General features: G+C 40.3%; 3 protein-coding genes across 3 annotated transcripts; all 3 read left to right on the top strand.

Annotated features, from left to right (window-relative positions):
• Positions 1-8,603: 8,603 nt before the first annotated feature.
• DSM5745_09602 (uncharacterized protein) lies at positions 8,604-10,814 on the top strand (the record flags this gene model as incomplete). Its single annotated transcript, XM_026751618.1, has 1 exon — positions 8,604-10,814. One exon carries the CDS (start codon positions 8,604-8,606, stop codon positions 10,812-10,814), a length of 2,211 nt encoding a protein of 736 aa, XP_026599966.1.
• Positions 10,815-11,760: 946 nt separating this feature from the next.
• On the top strand, positions 11,761-13,302 carry DSM5745_09601 (putative UDP-galactose transporter; the record flags this gene model as incomplete). Its single annotated transcript, XM_026751617.1, has 4 exons — positions 11,761-11,823; positions 11,902-11,931; positions 11,994-12,968; positions 13,024-13,302. The coding sequence occupies 4 exons, from the start codon at positions 11,761-11,763 to the stop codon at positions 13,300-13,302; spliced, it is 1,347 nt and encodes a 448-aa protein (XP_026599965.1).
• Positions 13,303-13,853: 551 nt separating this feature from the next.
• DSM5745_09600 (putative DEAD/DEAH box DNA helicase (Mer3)) lies at positions 13,854-18,967 on the top strand (the record flags this gene model as incomplete). The annotated part of the gene is made up of 11 exons (XM_026751616.1): positions 13,854-14,169; positions 14,234-14,380; positions 14,470-15,469; positions 15,519-15,700; positions 15,761-16,449; positions 16,499-17,074; positions 17,122-17,276; positions 17,327-17,424; positions 17,478-17,684; positions 17,733-18,060; positions 18,106-18,967. The coding sequence occupies 11 exons, from the start codon at positions 13,854-13,856 to the stop codon at positions 18,965-18,967; spliced, it is 4,560 nt and encodes a 1,519-aa protein (XP_026599964.1).
• Between the last annotated feature and the right edge of the window lie 26 nt (positions 18,968-18,993).

Here is an 18,993-nt window from a genome sequence, read left to right as displayed (position 1 = left end):
ATACCTAAAACTTAACTTTATAATATTAAGCTATATATTAACATGGCCACCTTTTAAAATTAAACCTAATTATATTATTTTTTTAATATATTATTATAAAAAATAATTTATAATTATATTATTTATTATATTTTTATACTTTATTATAAAATTATTACCCGGCATACTAGCCGTGTAATATATTATAAATTATATTAAAATTATAAGTAACTATTACTAGCAAGCACTAGCTAAAATACTACTAATATAAAAACTAAAGTTATAGGTTAAGCGCCTAAAGGCCACCTTTATATTACCTAGTAATATAAAGGTAATTATAATATAAATTATTAAAAAGCACCCTTTTACACCCTATATTTAGTGCATGGAAAAAAACAAACTATTTATAAATTATATTATTATTAATAGGTTACTATCTAGCACCTGCGCTAATTACTATTATACCTTAAAAGGTAAATATTATAATTATTATAATAAGTACCCTAATTAATAGTCCGCGAAGCTAGTAACTAATTATAATAATTTAAAAATTAATATTAAAAACGCCGCCGCCGCCGCCCGTGCTATAAAAAAAGAAATATATAAAAATAAAAAAAAAAAAAAATAATAGCCGTGCTATAAAGTAATTATAATACTATTTAATAAATAATTAAGTATTTACCTAAATATTAATCTTAGCTTAATTATAAACCTATAGCCGCGCTAAGTAGCTTTATAACTTATTTAATATAATAGCTACTTAAAAAAACGTGTCCGCCGCCGCCTAAAAGGCATTTACTAAAATATATTTTAATATTATAGTTAAGTTTATAAAAAAAGTAGGTTTACTAGTAAAAAAAAAAAGGTAGGGATAAGTTCCCTGGTTTATTAAATAATTTTAATAAAAAGTTATTAAAAAATAATTAGTATTTATAGGGCCGGACCCTAGTTAATAAAGTAAGTTTAAATTATTATTTTATTTTTAAATTTATACCTATATTATTATTACTCTTGTAGCAAGAAATATTATTTATAATTATAATAAATATATATTAATAGTGCCTTAAATAACTATTTTTACGCCTTTATTTTTTAGTATTAAACAGGCTGCTAACTAACTAGTTATAGCTAAAAAATTTTTTAAATAATAGTTTTTTAAGTAACTATACACATAATATAGCTATGTATATAAAACCTAGTAAAAACTTTTTATATATAATAAGGTTTAAAATAGCCTACTTAATAATAACCCCCTAAGCCTTATAAATTATTATTATATATATTAGTATAATTAAAAACTATATATAAGTATAAATAGCGCTGTAGTAATAAAAGTCTTATTTTATATAAAAAATTAGCACCATGTTATAGCTATTATTTTTTTTAGCATGTAAATTATTATATTAATTAAAAGCTATTATTAAAGTAAGTAATACCTTCTAGGTAGGATTTATAGTTTTTAATAATTATATAATATTTACTAACATGCTTATAGCGCTATTTACAAGACCCTTTTTTATTTAAATATTTTATATTAGCATAATATAATAGCTAAAAAAAACTATAAGCTTTTTAGCTAGGTTTTTAGCCTGGTTTATTTTTATAGTTATAGTACTAGATTTAATATAATTAACTTATAAAATAATTATAGGCTTATTAAAGTTTAATATATAATTATAATTATACTAGTATATATTATTTTTTTTTTATATATATAAATTATATTTATAAAGGTATTACTTTTACTTGTAGGTAACTTAGCCTATACTTATATTATAAAAAGCTCCTAGTTTTTTATTATAATAATATTTTTTTTTAAGCACTTTAACGCAAGAATAAATACATAAGTTATTTAAAAGCTTATAGTCTAGTAATAAATAATATTTAGCTTAATAATAAAATTAAATTAATTATATAAATACTAACTAGCCTTCTCCTTTTTATTTATAAATAAAAACATGGCCTTAAAAAAAGGGCTTTAACTAACTAAAGGCAGCTAGTAAAAGTCCCTGGCTAGGATAATATTTAAGCTATTAAAGGGTTTAGCTTTATAATCTAAAAAAATCTTATAATATTATTAGTTAATATAATATAGTTATTTTAAACCTACTATAAACTTTTTATTAATAATTAAATATAACATACCGCGGAAACTTGCCTGCAAGGCTAATAATATTAAAAGCTATAAATAATTATAACCCCCCTTGCCTTTTAATATAACTAGTAATTAAAATAATAAGTATAGGGTTTAGTTATTAATATTATATATAGTAATATTAGTTAAAGTAGCCTATATAATAATAAAGGTTTTATAATTACTAGTATAAAAAGCTATATATTTTAGGGTTATAAATAATAGGCTAATAATATAAGATTTACTAGTACTAGCCTTATTATTTAAATTAATTAATAACTACCTTAGTAAGGGTAATAAATATATAAAAATAAATTATTACTTATTATTTAAATATAAGACTAGTAAACCGCGCGACCGCAAGATATTTTTATAATATTTAATTATAATATTATATAGCTAGTGTTACTTAACCTTTAGGCTATTTAAATAAGCTAATAAATAAGCTAATATATTTACTAGATAATTTATTTTTACTAAATCCTAAAATTCTAAACTAAAACCAGGTTTTTTTACATGCTAAGTTTAATTATACTATTAATTAATATTATACTAGCCCAGGTTATTAGGTTTTATAAAAAGACTATTATTATGGCCGGGCTACTAAGCTACTATAGCTTTTTAAAAAAGCACCTTAATAATTAAGCTAGTATTATTATTTTAAGTTAATAAATTAATTTTATTTTTTATATTTTTATTATCCTGCATGTAGCTATTTTTTTTATAATTATAATATTTATAGTAATACTTATACGCGTTATAAAAGTTATTAAATACTAATTTATTAACCATACGCAGGTTATTTATTTTAATAAATAAATAGTAAAGCATTAACTTAACATAAGCAAAATTTTTTAAGTTTATAACTTAGCTATATATTAAATAGTAATAAATAATATAATTTTTTATCTTACTTTTAACCTTTTTATATACTTTAGGCTATAGAATATAATAATATATATAATATAATAATATTAAATTAGTAAGCTCTAGCAGCCGCTGTATATACTTTATTATTATATTTAAACCTTATTTAATACTACCTTTTTTATTACTAGTATTATTACAGTCTGCATTTAGTAATAAAAATAGGTTATCTTATTTTTAATTTATAAAATATAAAATAATAATTATATTATAGCTTAATATTTAAAGTAATAGGCCTAGTAAATAATAATAAACCTTTTATGCAGACTAATCTTGCTTTATAATTAAGGTATTTATTATTTTTTATACTAGTAATAGTAAAAAATAGCATGTATTAATATACTTAAAAACTAATTTTATAACCTTTTTATATAACTTTATTTTTTTTAAGCTTTATAATATACTTAGTAATATAATAAAGCAGGGAGCGCTTGCTAGTACACATGGTTATATTTAAGTTTATAAGCTATTTTAAATTAATAATTAAGTTAAATATATTTAAGGTTATATTATTATAGGCTAAAAAAAATAATAATAAGTATTACTAGTTAATTTTATTAACTAAGAATCACGCCGTGTTATTATAAAAAAATAAAAGTAATAAATAACTTTTTTAGTTTACTTATTTTTTTATTAATAATAATTTATATTATAATAATAATATAATACATGGTTTATAACTTGCGCAAGATAGACAAGTATATTTTCCTATTAAAACTAGGGTAGTTAAATAGCTTTATAATTTATATTAATAATAATAATTTATATATAAAAAGGGTTTATAGCTATAATATACACGCCTTAATAAGCCTTAAATAACTACTATAGCTTGTTAAATTATTAAAAGCTATTAAAAATAAAAATAAATTATATTTAATATATATTATAGTTATAAGTTAAACCTTAATCTTGCTATTTATAGCAAGACTAATTATTTATAATATTAAACTTAGGCTTAATAACTATATTAAAAAACACGTGGTAGTAGTAATAAAACCATGCTATAATAATATAAGGGTTATTTTATAAATTATATTATGTAATTTATTTATAAATAGCCTTTATATTATTATGCTATACTTTATACTTAGGTAACTATTATATTAGGTTATTTTAGTATAAATTAACTATAAAAAATATTAAAAATAGGTAAGCCGTGCTTATTTAAAAAGTAAAAGGTTAAAATAATATATATAGTAATAAAAAATAGGCCACTTACTAATATTTTTAACTATAGCTTTTAAGCTATTCCTTTTACTACGCTAAAATAGCCACGTACTATAAATAGTTTTAAAAAAACTAGTAATAAAACTTAGTAGCATAAATAATTTAGCTATATTTAACTAAAAGGCTGCTTATAATTATTTTATAAAAATATTTTACTAGCTAGGCGCGTGGTTATAAACATAAAAACTAGCTTGCTAGTTTATTTATTAATAATAAATTATATTAAAGTAAATATATTAAAACCAGGAATATTATATAAAATAGCTACTTTTATATTTAAGTAAGTATTTAATATAATTTATAAATAATACCTTATATAAATATATTATAACTAGCTTTATATTACCACGAGAAAAAAGGGTAAAAAATACTAGTAATAATAATTATTATAAGTAGTTAAACTTAAACAGTAGTATTATATAAAATAAAAAAAAGTTAAATAAGGGTTATTATATATTAATTTAGTAATATTATTTACCATGGCCTATAATACCTTAAGCTTTATAATTATTATAAATAAATTAAGTATTATAATTATATTAGGCGCCTGTATATTATTAAGGTTTACTTATTAGTTATTATTTAGGGTAATTAGCTTACCAGCCAGCTTTTAGTTTAAAATAAAATAATTAACTAATTTATTTTTTAGTAACTATATAAGGTTATAATTATTTTTAATTATATTTTAATACCCTAAATGGTTTACCCAGAGGTAATCCAGCTATTATTTAATTACCTAGTATTATATTTTAAAGTTATAATAAAACTATAAGTATATTTTTTAATTTATATTAAAATTAAATAACTATAAAATTAACACCTTAAGTTCCTTGGGTAAAAGCAGGAGCTATTTATATACTTAACTAGTATTTTATAAAAAATTAATAATATAGCCTTTGTATAAATACTAGTAACCTTAAATATAATAAATCTTAATAAATATATAAACTTTTATAATTAGTATTTTTTTAATTTATATTAATTTTAGGAGGTAAAAAAATATTACTAGAATTTATTTTATTTTATAAATTAAATTTAAAAATTTTTTAGTTTTAGTTAGCTAATATATAATACTTGTAAATATTATTTTTTTTTTAAAAATTTATATTAAACTATTATTTTTAATAATAACTACATGTTTCTAGCTAGTATATGTTAAGCTAGTAGTAAAAATTATTTAATAACTTTTAATTATAGTTTATAATAGTTAAATATATAAAATTAATAAAAAAAAATAAATATAATAAAAAAGTATAGTCCGGGCCTGCATGTATAAAAAGGCTAAAGTTAACTTTAGTAATTTATAAAAATAAAGGTAATTTATTTTTAATAGTTAACTAGGAGCTTATAGTAATAAAGCTATTAATATTTAACTTAATATTATTTTTATTAATAATAATAATTAGCTGCGGGCGCCTAGCTAGCGGGTAAGGTATAAATAATAATAAAAACATGGTTATTACAGGCGTGAAAGGGGGTATAAGGGTAGTAAAAATTATAAGTAATAATAGGTATATTAAAAGTAAATAAAAAGGTTAGGGTTTACTAAAAGTAACTATATAAGTTATTTAACTAGCTACTTACTAAATATGTTATTATTTTATATTTTTATAATATTATTTTATTTATTATAAGTTATTAAATAAGTATATATTATAATATTAATAATCTAGCTTTAGCTATAACAGGCACGGTTATTATATATTTAGGTTAGTTTTATTAAAAGGGGGGTATTAAGTAAGTAAATTAAAAAGGTTAGTAACTATAGCAAAGCGCTTTTTACTTTTTTAAAGCTAAGTTAATAATAATAATAAATAAATAAAGCCGCGTAAACCTAAAATACTTATTAATTTTTATATTTATTATAAGTACTAGTAGGCTTGTAACCCATGGCACGCTAAAATTATATTATTAAAAGTTAATAATTATAGCTAGTATAATAAGCAGTTAATATTATATTTAATTTTATAAATACAGGCCATATAGTATTTAAATATAAAAAGTAAGGCTAGGAATATTAAATAATAATATTATAAAAACTTAGTAGCAAAAATAATTATATAATAATACTTTTTTTAAATTAATTATAGCAAACCTAACGCCGCGATATTTAAGTAATAAAAAAAAGTTATATAATAATGCTTTTTTTAAATTAATTATAGCAACCCTAAGTAATTTTACTATTTTATATAATCCCTAATAAGCTCACGTGACCGGGAGCCGGGACCTATGATTTATCGTGCGCGGGCCTCCACTTTGTTCCGGCCTCGCGCAATCAACCTACCGGGACAGGCAAGGCGCATTGCGGAGTCGGCATTCAGGTTCGGGCTAAACAGATGGCGGCAGGGTCAGATTTGCATCAGAATGAGCAAGTCCACTGTATCAGAATGCGTGGTTTGGCGCTATCGACTTCGTACAAACGGACACATCAACAATATTTAGCGCCAGCCTACTGCATTCTGCAGTACTGTACGGTACTAGACGCCATGATTTTGTTTGGTCCTTGGGAGGGATTCCCTTTCCGATTTCGGTCGACTAGACGGACTATTGGCTTTGAATTATTGCAGGTTACCGGATCCACCATGGGCTTTCCCCTCCACTCCCAGCGGATAGGGTCAGGGCTGGCGATCAGCAGGGGTTTACGACCTCCTATTGGCAGGAAAAATCAGGAACGGCCGCTTGGGCCTTTTGAGGTCGAAGGGAACTTAGCAAGTTAGGGGACGTACCGTGTCCTCGATCGTGAGTGCGAGCTTCGCAGCGAGCTAGAACCCTTGAACCCCTTTCCGCATGGGCTGGTTCGTTTCATGTTGCTGTGAGTGTGGGAGTTTTAACTTTCTGAGGTTGGGCAACAGGGATCGCAAGTGTCACAGTATTTCTCCGGTGGCTTGCGTCTGCAGCTTGCTCTTCAAAATACTCTGGACGGTTCGCTGCCTCAAATTTTGGCAAAAGGGGTACGTAGCTGTGTCGCGTGGCTGGGCACACGTGTTGATCTGTAGCTAAACCTCTGTCCGGACTCCGGAGTCCGGAGTAGGTATGGCAGCCAGCCGCCAGCGAAGTTTGGAATGCCCGGGAACCTGGGTTGGAACCAGGAGGGGCAAGTCTAAAAAAGGTTCATGGTCGAAGGAAGAAAAAGAAAGTAAGGAGCAAAAGCAATTTATCGATTAGTGGCGTTCTAAGCTGGCTCTTTGGTGCAGAACCCACCGTCTGACAGGCACATCCTGGTCTAACTCTGCTTTGTATAGACTTCGGATTGGTGCCGCAGACGCAGTTCGTCCCGCGTCTTCTGAAACTCGCGTTGTGCATGTGCTCAAGACATCCTGGGGAACTGCAGGTGCAGGTGGCAGGATACCCCGTACTCTTTCGGTGGCCAGGTTCCTGAACACTGATTGTCGCTGAACCGCTGGACTGTCCTCTTTGATCTCCAGGACCGTCCCAGGCGACCCTACGGTGCTCTCCGACAACAACAGGATTCAGGCACAACTTGCAGAGTGAAGATCGCTGCTCCACCGGCTATCCTATTGATAGTCTAGCCAATGTGGTTTCCGATCTGGAGTTATCGGAGTCTGATCGCCCCTTAAAACATGGCATCCACTCTGTCAGTCGACAATCATCGGGTGGGCGAGCCCCTTGCCTGCGCCGTACTGCAGTAGCCTGCACTTGCATTGAGGTGTAAAAATGGAAAGCATCAATGAAGTATTGGACGGGGTTGGAATCGATATGATGCGCAATTACCGAGAACGTCAGAAGGTGTTGCCAAAGAGTGGGCTCAGTGCACGGGCGGATCGGGCTTGATTTTAAATTGGCTATTTCGTCGACCCGAATCTCCCCTCCGCGGTGATTGTCCCTTGTTATTAGTTTATTTGATTCTCGTTAAAAGCGCCTGCGCCTGCCGCTGGTGCTGTCCGCTGTCATTTCATCTTCCTTTCCTCCTTTCTGCGTCTTACTCCTACCTGGCCATCCCACCTTGTCACTCGTTTATCTTTGTTGATTCGCCCGTCAGCCGTATTTCTCGCCGAAACGCTCGCTATCCCTACGATTCAGGTTGACGATTCAGAATTGGCCAATTTTGCAATATACAACTTACTACTACTGCTGGTGCGGGCACCGTTCGTTTCATGACATCAACTGCACGCTTCACCGACTTTGGTAGTGTGGGGAAGGCTTCTTTTTCTGGCTGAAACACTTCCGAACCACTGCGCCTCGAACCATCTCCAAACAGCTCACGAACACTGTTACCGATATATGTCAGCTTCCCCCGGCTTTCAATTGCTGCCGAAGGGACGTGCTGTTTCCCAAGAGACATCGACTAGGCCTCGTCGAGCCGCCTAGCTTCAGTATGCCGCATAATCCGTTTCTCGTACCTCCCCGGACCTCGAGCATCAATGTCGGTACCGGCGACATTGGCAGCAACAACAGGAGGGACCCCAGGACTCGCTCCATGCACAAGGCCCAGAAAATTCTAGGAACGACAGATATTGCCCTCGATAGCGATTACCACAGACGGTCCGATAAGAGAACGAGCAGAAGTGCCGGATATCTGAATGCACGGGGAAGCAAACAGAGGATCGACGAAGAAGATGGGTTACGGCCTGCGAGTCTTCGAATCCAGTCGTCTTCGCCGCAACTTGGTCAGGAGTACCGAGACCCAGCTGATTCGACTTCGACGCTTGCCCAGCTGTCCAGGAAGCTACACCTACCTGGCTCATCTTCTGGCTTGAACTCTCGGTCCGGCTCTCGAGGCAATACTGCCGATTCGAGCACCAGCCCCGGCATGGGTCATGGTGTGGCTACGGATAGTTGGACCAACCCGGATAGCGGTCTTAACCCAGCGTTCAAACAGCCCAAAGGACCGATGAAGGACTCGAAACGGAAGACGCGGCCCCCAAGGATTGACCTCTCTTTGCTGTTTCCCAAACCTCAAACAGCTTCCACGAATCTTCTATCACCGCAACGCATGGTAACATCACCGTCTGCCGTCTCCTTCACCTCCGAAATCACTGCTGAGAACTCTACACTCAAGGCACACAAATCGGAAAGCCGTCTAGCTGGGAAGAAACTTACAAAGGCACCCCCACGACCAAGAGCATTGAGTCGTCCAGAAGTCAATTCACAACCTCTCGATGAACTCTTGAGTCCATTAGAACCAGTTCGCCCGCCATCCGTGTGCAATAATCCTTCCATGGAGAGGACAGTGCGCACCACCGATATGGACCGGGCATTGATGAAGAACCTCGACGCCGCACCGACCCCGCGATCCCCGGAGCGTGCGTTTCATTACAACCAGAAGAACTTTAGTCGCGGCAGGGAACAGCTCCTGCGGAGTGATTCTAGTTTTGCGACAGCCAGGTCTGGAGAATCGGCACATTCGTCTCAGCGGACCTTGCGAGACCCTGCGTTGACCAGGAAACAAAAGGTCGGCAGCGAAATGGGCCTCTCATCATTCCAGTTTGGTTTGCGCGATGGAATCCCTCGAAGTAAGGGCAATCCCATGTCCAAGAAGGGGAGCAAGAGCACTCTGAAGAACCGGGACTTGACTACTTCGAGTGTGCTGTGTCTTTCCTCCTCCGATGACGAAGACGAAGAGCCACAACCTGTCAAGCCTCAATTCAAAACGGCCAAAAACAGGAGGGATAGCGTCAGTACTTATGGAGGCTACGAGGCTGAGATATGCACTGCTGCTGCTGCGCACACTATCAGAGGGACATTGAGGAGCGTGGAGCGGCCCTCATCGAGCAACACCAAGGGTTCGCGTGCAAGCTCCAAACACCTTCGAGCTCCATCGTCGGCACACGGTAATACCCGACCACGTCGTTCAAGCGGTGTCCCTGCCATCCTTGAGCCTGAATTCCTGCACAGCGATCCCATTTTCGACCAAACGAAGACGCAGACAAAAGCCTCGGAACTGTCCCAGAAAGAAATGAATAGAAGGAGCCGCGTCATGGCTGTGACTAGACAGGAAGAGCGCCTGCTTGATCTCATGAGACAGCGACATGGCAAGATCACACCGAGCATCTTCAACGAGAACTTGGAAGCCGACCGTCGGTCAATGTTCTCAAACTTCTCCGGCCCTTCCCGGAATTCGTATTATTCCCCAGACACCTCGTTTCTACGCCTCAGCGCTAGTATCGCCCCCGACTCAGCACGTGCAAGCCAAATCACGATGAAATATAAGGATACTGGCGCCTTGACTCCCACAGCCACAGCATCCGACTCTGAAGAGACTGCTACAAAGTCTATGCCGTCGCCGCAAACGAGCCTATACTCAAAGAGCCTGCCTTCCCCTGCTACTAGTGCCACTGCTGCATCCCCTATCACGCCTACCCTTCCTCTTCACCGCTTCTCGCCCTTACCGTCCCAAAAGCCTCCCCCGCGTCTACCCCCACCTCCCGTTCCCGATCTTCAAAGAAGCCATTCTAGAAGGCGTACGGATAGCAGCGGCGCGATTGTCCTGGAGAACACCGCAGAGGATGCAAGACAAAGCGGCGAGTTTCCTCTCTGGGCACTAGGGTGGGCTAACGACAACAACAACCTGACCGCGGTGCATTGATCTGATGCACCCTGTACTATCGTTTAATCTCTAATCACTGATACTGTTTTCTATGTTGATTTGCGTCATGATCGCTTCATCTCTTTTCTTTTTTCGTTGGCGGTATTGTCTTTTCTTATATCCATGATGCGCTGATTCATTGATTCCCATCTGTTGCGTGATTTGTATTTTTGAATACATTTCCAGTCCTGGGAGGTTTCGGATTGGATATCAAAAATTAGAATAATATAATGTGTACATCGGATCGCCCTTTTTCGTTGTTTCCTGAACCAAGAAACTCCATACGGGCTTCGTATGGAATTGGAGCGCCGCGTAGAGCGTGGTACCCCGTACACCAGTTGGGCATCGCCGATCTCCTTGCGTGGTGACGTCTAAATGGAACGATCTATCGGCTAAGCTTCAGGTATTCAAGATGGCAGATAACAATGCCTTGGAGCTGAAGGTCAGATGGCGTCATGACAGTATCAGCGGCGGCCACTGCAAAAGCAAGGGTTCGCGATAAACACCAGGCTTAAATCAGAGTGCGAAACGTGTGGCCACTGGCCTCTGGGGTATGCTCTCTTGTTCAAACGCAGCATAATCGTATTCGTGGCCCTGGCCTGGGTAGATCGCTTCCCATTCTGCAAATTGGGCCTGAGCCTGACGTCAGGAGCTCCAGCCAATCGCGTCTTAGAACCGCTTTCCCGCTAAATCCAGGGGAAATCGCTCGATTCCATACCGTACCCCGTGATTTAATCCCACACCGCCCGGGTTCGAGGTCGACAACGGACTAGCCTTCACGCACCCTCTGCATGAAATAGCCCGGCGGCGCCAAATTTTACCCCTGCTAGAACACGGCCTGATCTCTGAAGACCTGTCGTGTTTTTTTTTTTATCTTGTTATCTGAAGAAACGAGCGTGCTTGTTGCTGCGAAAGCATAGCTAGCTAGCTACCTGCTACTATCAAGATGGGCGACCAGCGACGGTCGTCAGGGCCGGGGGCGGCTTGGAAGCATGGGTCTTGGATGCTGGTAAGCCAGTGTGGCTCAAAGCTGATGAACTGTTATTCTGACTTACTTGGCTTGTCGCTAATCGATTCTATGCTATAGTTGACAGTACAATATACCACCTTCGTCCTGGTTCGCTTCCCCGCTTTGTCTCCAGTCCCGGGCAATGACTGACTGATCTTCGTCGCCTACAGCTAGTACACTACTCCCGAATGATGCCTCCCACTGGTGGCAAGCGATATCTCACATCGACCGCCGTCTTCTTCAACGAGGTCGTGAAGCTCGCCATCTCCCTAACGTTGGCACTATACGAAGTCTCCAAATCCGCTCCGCCATCGGTGCCCGCGACGTCCCTCCTCTCTACTCTCGCAGCGAATATTTTCTCTGGCGACAGCTGGAAACTAGCTATCCCGGCCGCTCTTTATACGATGGCGAACTCGCTGCAATATATTGCGCTCTCGAATTTACCGGCGGCGACATTCCAGACCTCATACCAGCTGAAGATAGTCGTGAGCTCTGTGTTTGGGTTCATACTGCTGCAGAGGAGTGTTCCCCTGCGGAAATGGGGCTTAATCCTCCTGCTCGTTGCGGGCGTTGCAATTGTCAATTTGCCTGTTACCAACTCGGATGAGCTCTCGCTCGACGGTGCAGCGACTCATATGGACTTCCCTCGGTCATTGGAGGAGTGGAAGTCGGCTAAGTTGCAGGGTCAGGGCTTGCACAAGCGCTCTGCTACGTACGAGGGCATTGAGGAGGATATCCTGACTGCAACACCATCTATGGACCGAATTGTTGGCATCCTTGCTACCCTTGGTTCTTGTGCTGCCTCCGGTATCTCAGGAGTGTATTTTGAGAAAGTGATACGAGATAGTGCGAAATCCACGTCGCTTTGGGTGCGCAACGTGCAGATCGCGGTCTACTCTATCTTTCCAGCCCTGTTCATTGGTGTGGTTTTCTTGGATGGTGAGAAGATCGCCAATGGTGGGGTGTTTGACGGATACAACTGGGTAGTTTGGGCCACTGTCGTGGTGCAAGCCCTCGGAGGGATTGCTGCACCTTTTTTTGCTGGACCGGGCTTTGCGGATGCTAGGAATGTCGCCTCGGCCACCACGATTATTCTGACATCCTTGGGTAGCGTGTGGCTATTTGACTTTGAGCCAACTCTGACTGTGAGTTGAATCCTTAAAAAAACTTCATTTCGGGCCAAAGCTAACTAGGCCTCAGTATCTCCTTGGCACTTTCGCAGTCCTAGTTGCTACCTATCTCTGTGAGCTTCCAAGCTCAGACCCCAAGCTTCGCCCACCGCCGATTCGGGTCGGACGCTACGAGAAGGAAAGTAAGAGTGACCAGCCTTCGCCTGCTTCTTCGTCTCCCAAGGAGATCTCCATCAAGCTTCCAACCACGCCCTTTTTGTCCGATGCGGGAATCTCAACGTCCCGACCTACGTCGCCCGGCGTCACCAGGTCCGGCGCCTCGAGGTCTTCAAGCGGCGGGTACTTTTAAGGCTTAACGATTTATCTGATACTGACGATATGGTTACGAGCGTCTCATTTAAGGTTATTGTGTGAACATCCAGCCCTGCGTTGGCTTTTCTGGTTGGTTGGTTGGAAGTAAAACAAAATACGTACTTGCGCATCGTCTACGTATTGTTTCTGTCTTCATACGATGGACGTGACTATCTGCACTGCTGCAATATGGCTTGCTTCACGTTTGTTTGCTACTATACCCTCTGAATGTTTTTCTGAATCCTTAATTTCTCCTAAAATTGATGATATCTCGGTTGTCCGATTGACCTATTCGGCGCTCATTCAATCCTGCCTCCTTTTCAACTCTGAAGCAATTATACGAGCTCAGGCTACCACCTTCTCGCCATGGAAGTGCTTGGATTAGCTATATACAAATCTCTTGTCGGCGGGCGAGCAGGTGACCTGCCTTCCAGTCCGTAGTTGCTACTACCCGCCCCATCCCACCCCATTCTATCTCCTCGTTGCTTCATCACTTCATTCATTCCATCATTATCAGATTAGCCGTTCCAGCGACCATAGTCTCACAACATGAGACAGGGAGCTGACCGCCCCTTCTCCATCCCGCGCCAGGGCTCCGGTCCATCCTGGAAGCGCAAGGCAGATGGACAAGGACATGCACCGAGGCAATACCCAGCATCCTCGCAGTCTCGTCGGCACTCCAACAGCATCATCGACGAGAAGCTTATCCACGGGTCTCAAGTATCGCCATTCTTTAGTAAGTTCCTCAGACAGCCTGGGCCTCAAGAAACGCTCTCGTACCGGCCGCCGCCCAGTACGCAGGTGTCTGCGTTGCCGACGCCTCAGGATGAGGACTTTGAGGATAATGCACAGCTCGATGCTTTTGGTGAGATGGGCCCCTTCTTAAAATATGGGCGTCTTCCTGAATCGTAGAGTTATCTGACTGCCAGGAATTCGCGAAGATCTCGAGCTGCTTGCTCAATCGGAAAGGAAGACGGGCAACTATGACCATTTGCCTGCGTCTAATGCTGGGTATTATCCGTCGTACCAGCCTCAGCGAGATGGGCCTCAGAGGCAGGTTTCTCAGTTCTTCAGTGGTGAGTTGGAGCGCTCTTGGTCATTCCTCGATAACCTTCTTACGGATACTATATGAACTATATCAGGCATGAGCTAATTTGGATTCTAGGTCTGCAGGTTACGCCCCATCGAAGTATAGGCTCGAGCTCGTCGGATGTCGATACAAGGGAGGCATCTAGCCCGTTAGCACGGATTCATACTGAAAGGAAGAATGGCTTGTCTCGAGGACGGGAGCTAGAGATGCAAAGAATAACGGATATCTTTCACCCACAGCATACGGAGAGAGAGGTGCAATATCCTCAGTCCATCACTGACTCCCCGGCCTGCCATGACCCGAGTACACCGTTCCAGAATATACCTGTCTCCGTTCGCGGCATTGTGCTCTTGTCAGTGCGTGAGCTACCAGATAATTATCGCTCGCTGTTCCATTTTCCGGTATTCAACGCCGTGCAGTCCAAGTGCTTCCCGACGGTCTACAAATGTGATGATAATGTGGTGCTGGCTGCTCCGACGGGGAGTGGCAAGACAGTCGTCATGGAGCTGGCAATTTGCCGCCTACTCAATACCCTGAAGGACGAGCAATTCAAAGTCGTTTACCAAGCTCCAACCAAATCCCTCTGTTCTGAGCGGTTTCGCGACTGGAACCGAAAGTTCCACTCACTTGGTCTCCAGTGTGCAGAGCTTACCGGTGACACGGAGCATAGCCAGCTGCGGCATGTCCAAAACAGCCAAATCATCATTACCACCCCGGAGAAGTGGGATAGCATAACACGGAAGTGGAAGGATCATTCTCGACTTATGCAGCTTGTCAAGCTTTTCCTTATTGACGAAGTCCATACCCTCAAAGAGGCTCGCGGCGCGACCCTAGAGGCTGTTGTGTCCCGGATGAAGTCATTTGGCTCCAATGTTCGCTTCGTTGCATTAAGTGCCACGATTCCCAACTCCGAAGACATCGCAACGTGGTTGGGAAGGAATGCGACTAGTCAACATGTTCCGGCACATAGGGAGCACTTCGGGGAGGAGTTTCGTCCAGTAAAGCTACAGAAGTTTGTCTATGGTTACCAGTCGCTTGGTAATGATTTTGCTTTCGATAAACTGCTCACCTCGAAGTAAGCCCTAACCTTTACTTTTAGTAATCTGCTCACCATGTTGTTACAGACTCGCCGACATCATTGGCACACACTCCGCTAAGAAGCCAATTATGATCTTTTGCTGCACGAGGAACTCTGCCGTCACCACTGCTAAAGAACTAACAAAGCTGTGGAATATGTCCAACCACCCGGCTCGATTGTGGAAAGCACCTTACAAGCTTATACCGGTTAGTAACGAAGAACTCAAAAGTATGGCCGGGTTATGAAACGGATGGTATTGTTGTATCTGCTAATTTACTTGCTGTGCAGAGACTACTACTGCGGGAGTTGCGTTTCACCATGCTGGCCTTGACTCCGCAGACAGGAATCAGGTCGAAACCGGATTTTTAGAGGGAAAGGTCAGTATCATTTGCTGCACGTCTACGCTTGCCGTTGGAGTGAACCTTCCATGTCATCTGGTCATCATCAAAGGCACTGTGAATTGGCAAGAAAACTGCTCCCAAGAGTATTCAGATCTCGAAATCATGCAAATGCTTGGACGAGCTGGTCGGCCACAGTTCGACGACAGTGCAGTTGCGGTGATACTCACTCGGAAAGAGCGGGTGAATCACTACGAAAAGCTGGTATCTGGCTCCGAGAGCCTCGAGAGCTGCTTGCACCTCAACCTTATCGATCACCTAAATGCTGAGATAGGTCTAGGAAACGTCACAAGTGTAGAGTCCGCTTGTTCCTGGCTTGCTGGAACTTTCTTGTTTGTGAGACTGAGAAGAAATCCGACACACTATAAACTCAAAGAAGACGCCAATCGCGATGACGAGGATGAGATGCTTCGTCAGATCTGTGAGAAAGATATCAAGCTTCTTCAGGAATGCGGATTGATCGAAACGAATACACTCAAAACTACGGCATTTGGAGAGGCCATGGCCCGGTACTGCATACGATATGAAACGATGAAGACGCTCCTTACACTGAAACCCAAGTCAGATGTTGCTCAGATTGTGAGTGGATTTCCCCAACGAGTTCTCAGAGGCATACTCACTTTCATAGCTTGCAATCATATCCCAGGCAGAAGAGTTCCGCGATCTTCGTCTCAAGGCTTCAGAGAGATCATTGTACAAGGAGATCAATCGCTCCAATGACATTTGCTACCCGATAAATGTGGACATCGCCCTGCCGGTCCATAAGATATCCCTTCTTATCCAATCCGAACTAGGCGCTGTCGAATTTCCAAGCGGCGAACAGTTCCAGAAACACAAGCTTACGTTCAATCAGGAAAGAAGAGCGGTTCTCGCCCATGCTAATCGAGTCATCAGATGCGTCATTGATTGTCAAGTGCACCTTGGGGACCCGGTAGCCGTCCGCAACGCACTAGAGCTCGCTAGAAGTTTAGAAGCAAGGGTCTGGGATAATTCGCCTCTTCAGATGAAACAGATCGATACCATAAGTGCTGCCGCTGTGAGGAAACTGGTAGCACATGGGATTGATAGTATAGAGACTCTCGAAGAAACCGAGCCGCACCTGATTGGGGTATGGTTGAGCAAAAATCCGGCTTTTGGACTGAACGTGCGGACGCGCCTTGCGGAGTTTCCGAAGCTGCGAGTATCCGTCAAGATGACGGGGAAGGTACGTCGATTCTCGACGAAAAGATGGAGTCCGCTAATGTACTACAGGATATGAAGCCTGGCCGTTCTCCCAGAGTGCTTTTTAAGGCGGAAATTGCATTCATGAACGAAAAGTGCCCGACGTTCTTCCACAGACGACCTGTTCATGTTTGCTTCATTGCGGAAACTTCTGACGGCCGCTTGATTGATTTCCGGCGTATAAGGTAGATACCTCTGTTGTCCTCGGGTTTTATCGCAAATCTAATAGCCTTAGCGCGACTAAGGTCCAAAGGAACTATGAGATTCCGTTGAGTGCGGAGTTGAAGCACCGGGACAATTGTATAACTTGCCATGTTATGTGCGATGAAATTGGTAAGCGGCTAGATCATGACGACATGAACTTTTGGCTCACTAATCACTCAAAGCTGGTACATCACGATGTGCGACATTGAAGCCAGATATTCCAAATTCATGCTTTCCGAAACAAGTTGAAGGCAATGACGCAGGTCAAGAATCTCACGAGGATCGAGGCAGGGCAACCGGCAAGGGAACTGAGAGAGACTCAGCCAGCAAGACGAACCTCGGACGCCTGACTACCGATGAGCTCCTTTTCGGAGAGTGGTTAGACTCGGGTATTATTATGGAAAGATGCATTGGTTCCAAAAGCTAACAAAGCGCAGAGATACTGGACGACTGGGATGAGAATGCATTCGACTCAGAACCACTTGAGCCACCCGAGTCCACAGTATCCCAGAAAACAACATCAAGGAATCAGTTTAACAAGCGGATCACAGAGATACTGGATGGCTGTGACGAAATGACTTTCATATCCAGCATGTCCGAGCAGGCTGAACCATTCAAGCCCACAAGCTCGCAAAAGAAGGTATCTAAAACTCAAGGGAAGAAACCAATTACCGCTGTAGATACCAGTGGCAGCGTCGACCGAGAACATGAAAAGTTGGATAATGGTCGCTGGGCGTGCAACCACAAGTGCAAGGATAAGACAGCGTAAGAAGCTTATGCCACACCCGCGAATCCTGCTAATCAAAGTAGGTGCAGGCACCTTTGTTGTCGAGAAGGGCTGAACAATCCTCCTAAGGTCACGAGGAAGAAGTCCGACAATGCCTATAATAATGAAGCAGCAAGGTCCACCCAGTTAACGCTAACGGGGAGTATAACAAAAAAGGACGCGAAGCTGACCGTGACCGACACTTCCAAGAAACAACGCAAGAACAGTATTGGACTGTCAAGCTCGACCCAAGCTTTGATTCAGCAGCTACCACAGTCAAAAGCGTCGGGGAATCGTGGCTCTGTTGCACCAGCTGTCGACTTGTCCTCCAGTGATTACGGCGACGAAGACTTCGAAGACTTGCCCTCCGCATCCCAATTGCTCTTCGGGTATGACAGCAATCCACCAGACTGTAACTCGCAGGGTTGCAATTCCCAAGTGAGGGTGAGCAATATTTCGATCCCTCAAGGCGCTTTCGATATCGGCGACAAATCGGTCGACGAGGGGACTTCTTCCGCGGAGCAATTGCCTGCAACACGACCGCGACCGACGGACGATAAGCTTCCCAGCACCTATGTCGTCGACCTTGTTAGCCCTGAGCCTCAGGAGATGTTCTTTATGCCCTCGCTTTTTGACGGACATGAGAGACAAAAAAGAAAAATGACAGACACAGGGGAGAAGCACAACACCAGCGGGTGCACCAAGAGAGCCAAGAAATACGAAGAGAAACACAGCTTTCTCGAGAAACCAGCCACCGGAAACAAGGAAAATCTCGCACCTAAACTCACACCTGAAGCAAAGTCTGACGAAGGTGGAAGTTCTCTGATGGTTGACGTACCGGCAGGCTGGGAAGGCATCGACCCAGAGCTCCTGAATGACTTCAAAGACATCGTTGATTTCTTCTGATTTATTGTTTCTGACTTGATCTCGTA

The sequence above is a fragment of the Aspergillus mulundensis genome (assembly GCF_003369625.1).
Source record: "Aspergillus mulundensis strain DSM 5745 chromosome Unknown scaffold_12, whole genome shotgun sequence".
Classification (NCBI taxonomy): domain Eukaryota; kingdom Fungi; phylum Ascomycota; class Eurotiomycetes; order Eurotiales; family Aspergillaceae; genus Aspergillus; species Aspergillus mulundensis.
This window is presented reverse-complemented; position numbering and strand designations above follow the sequence as displayed.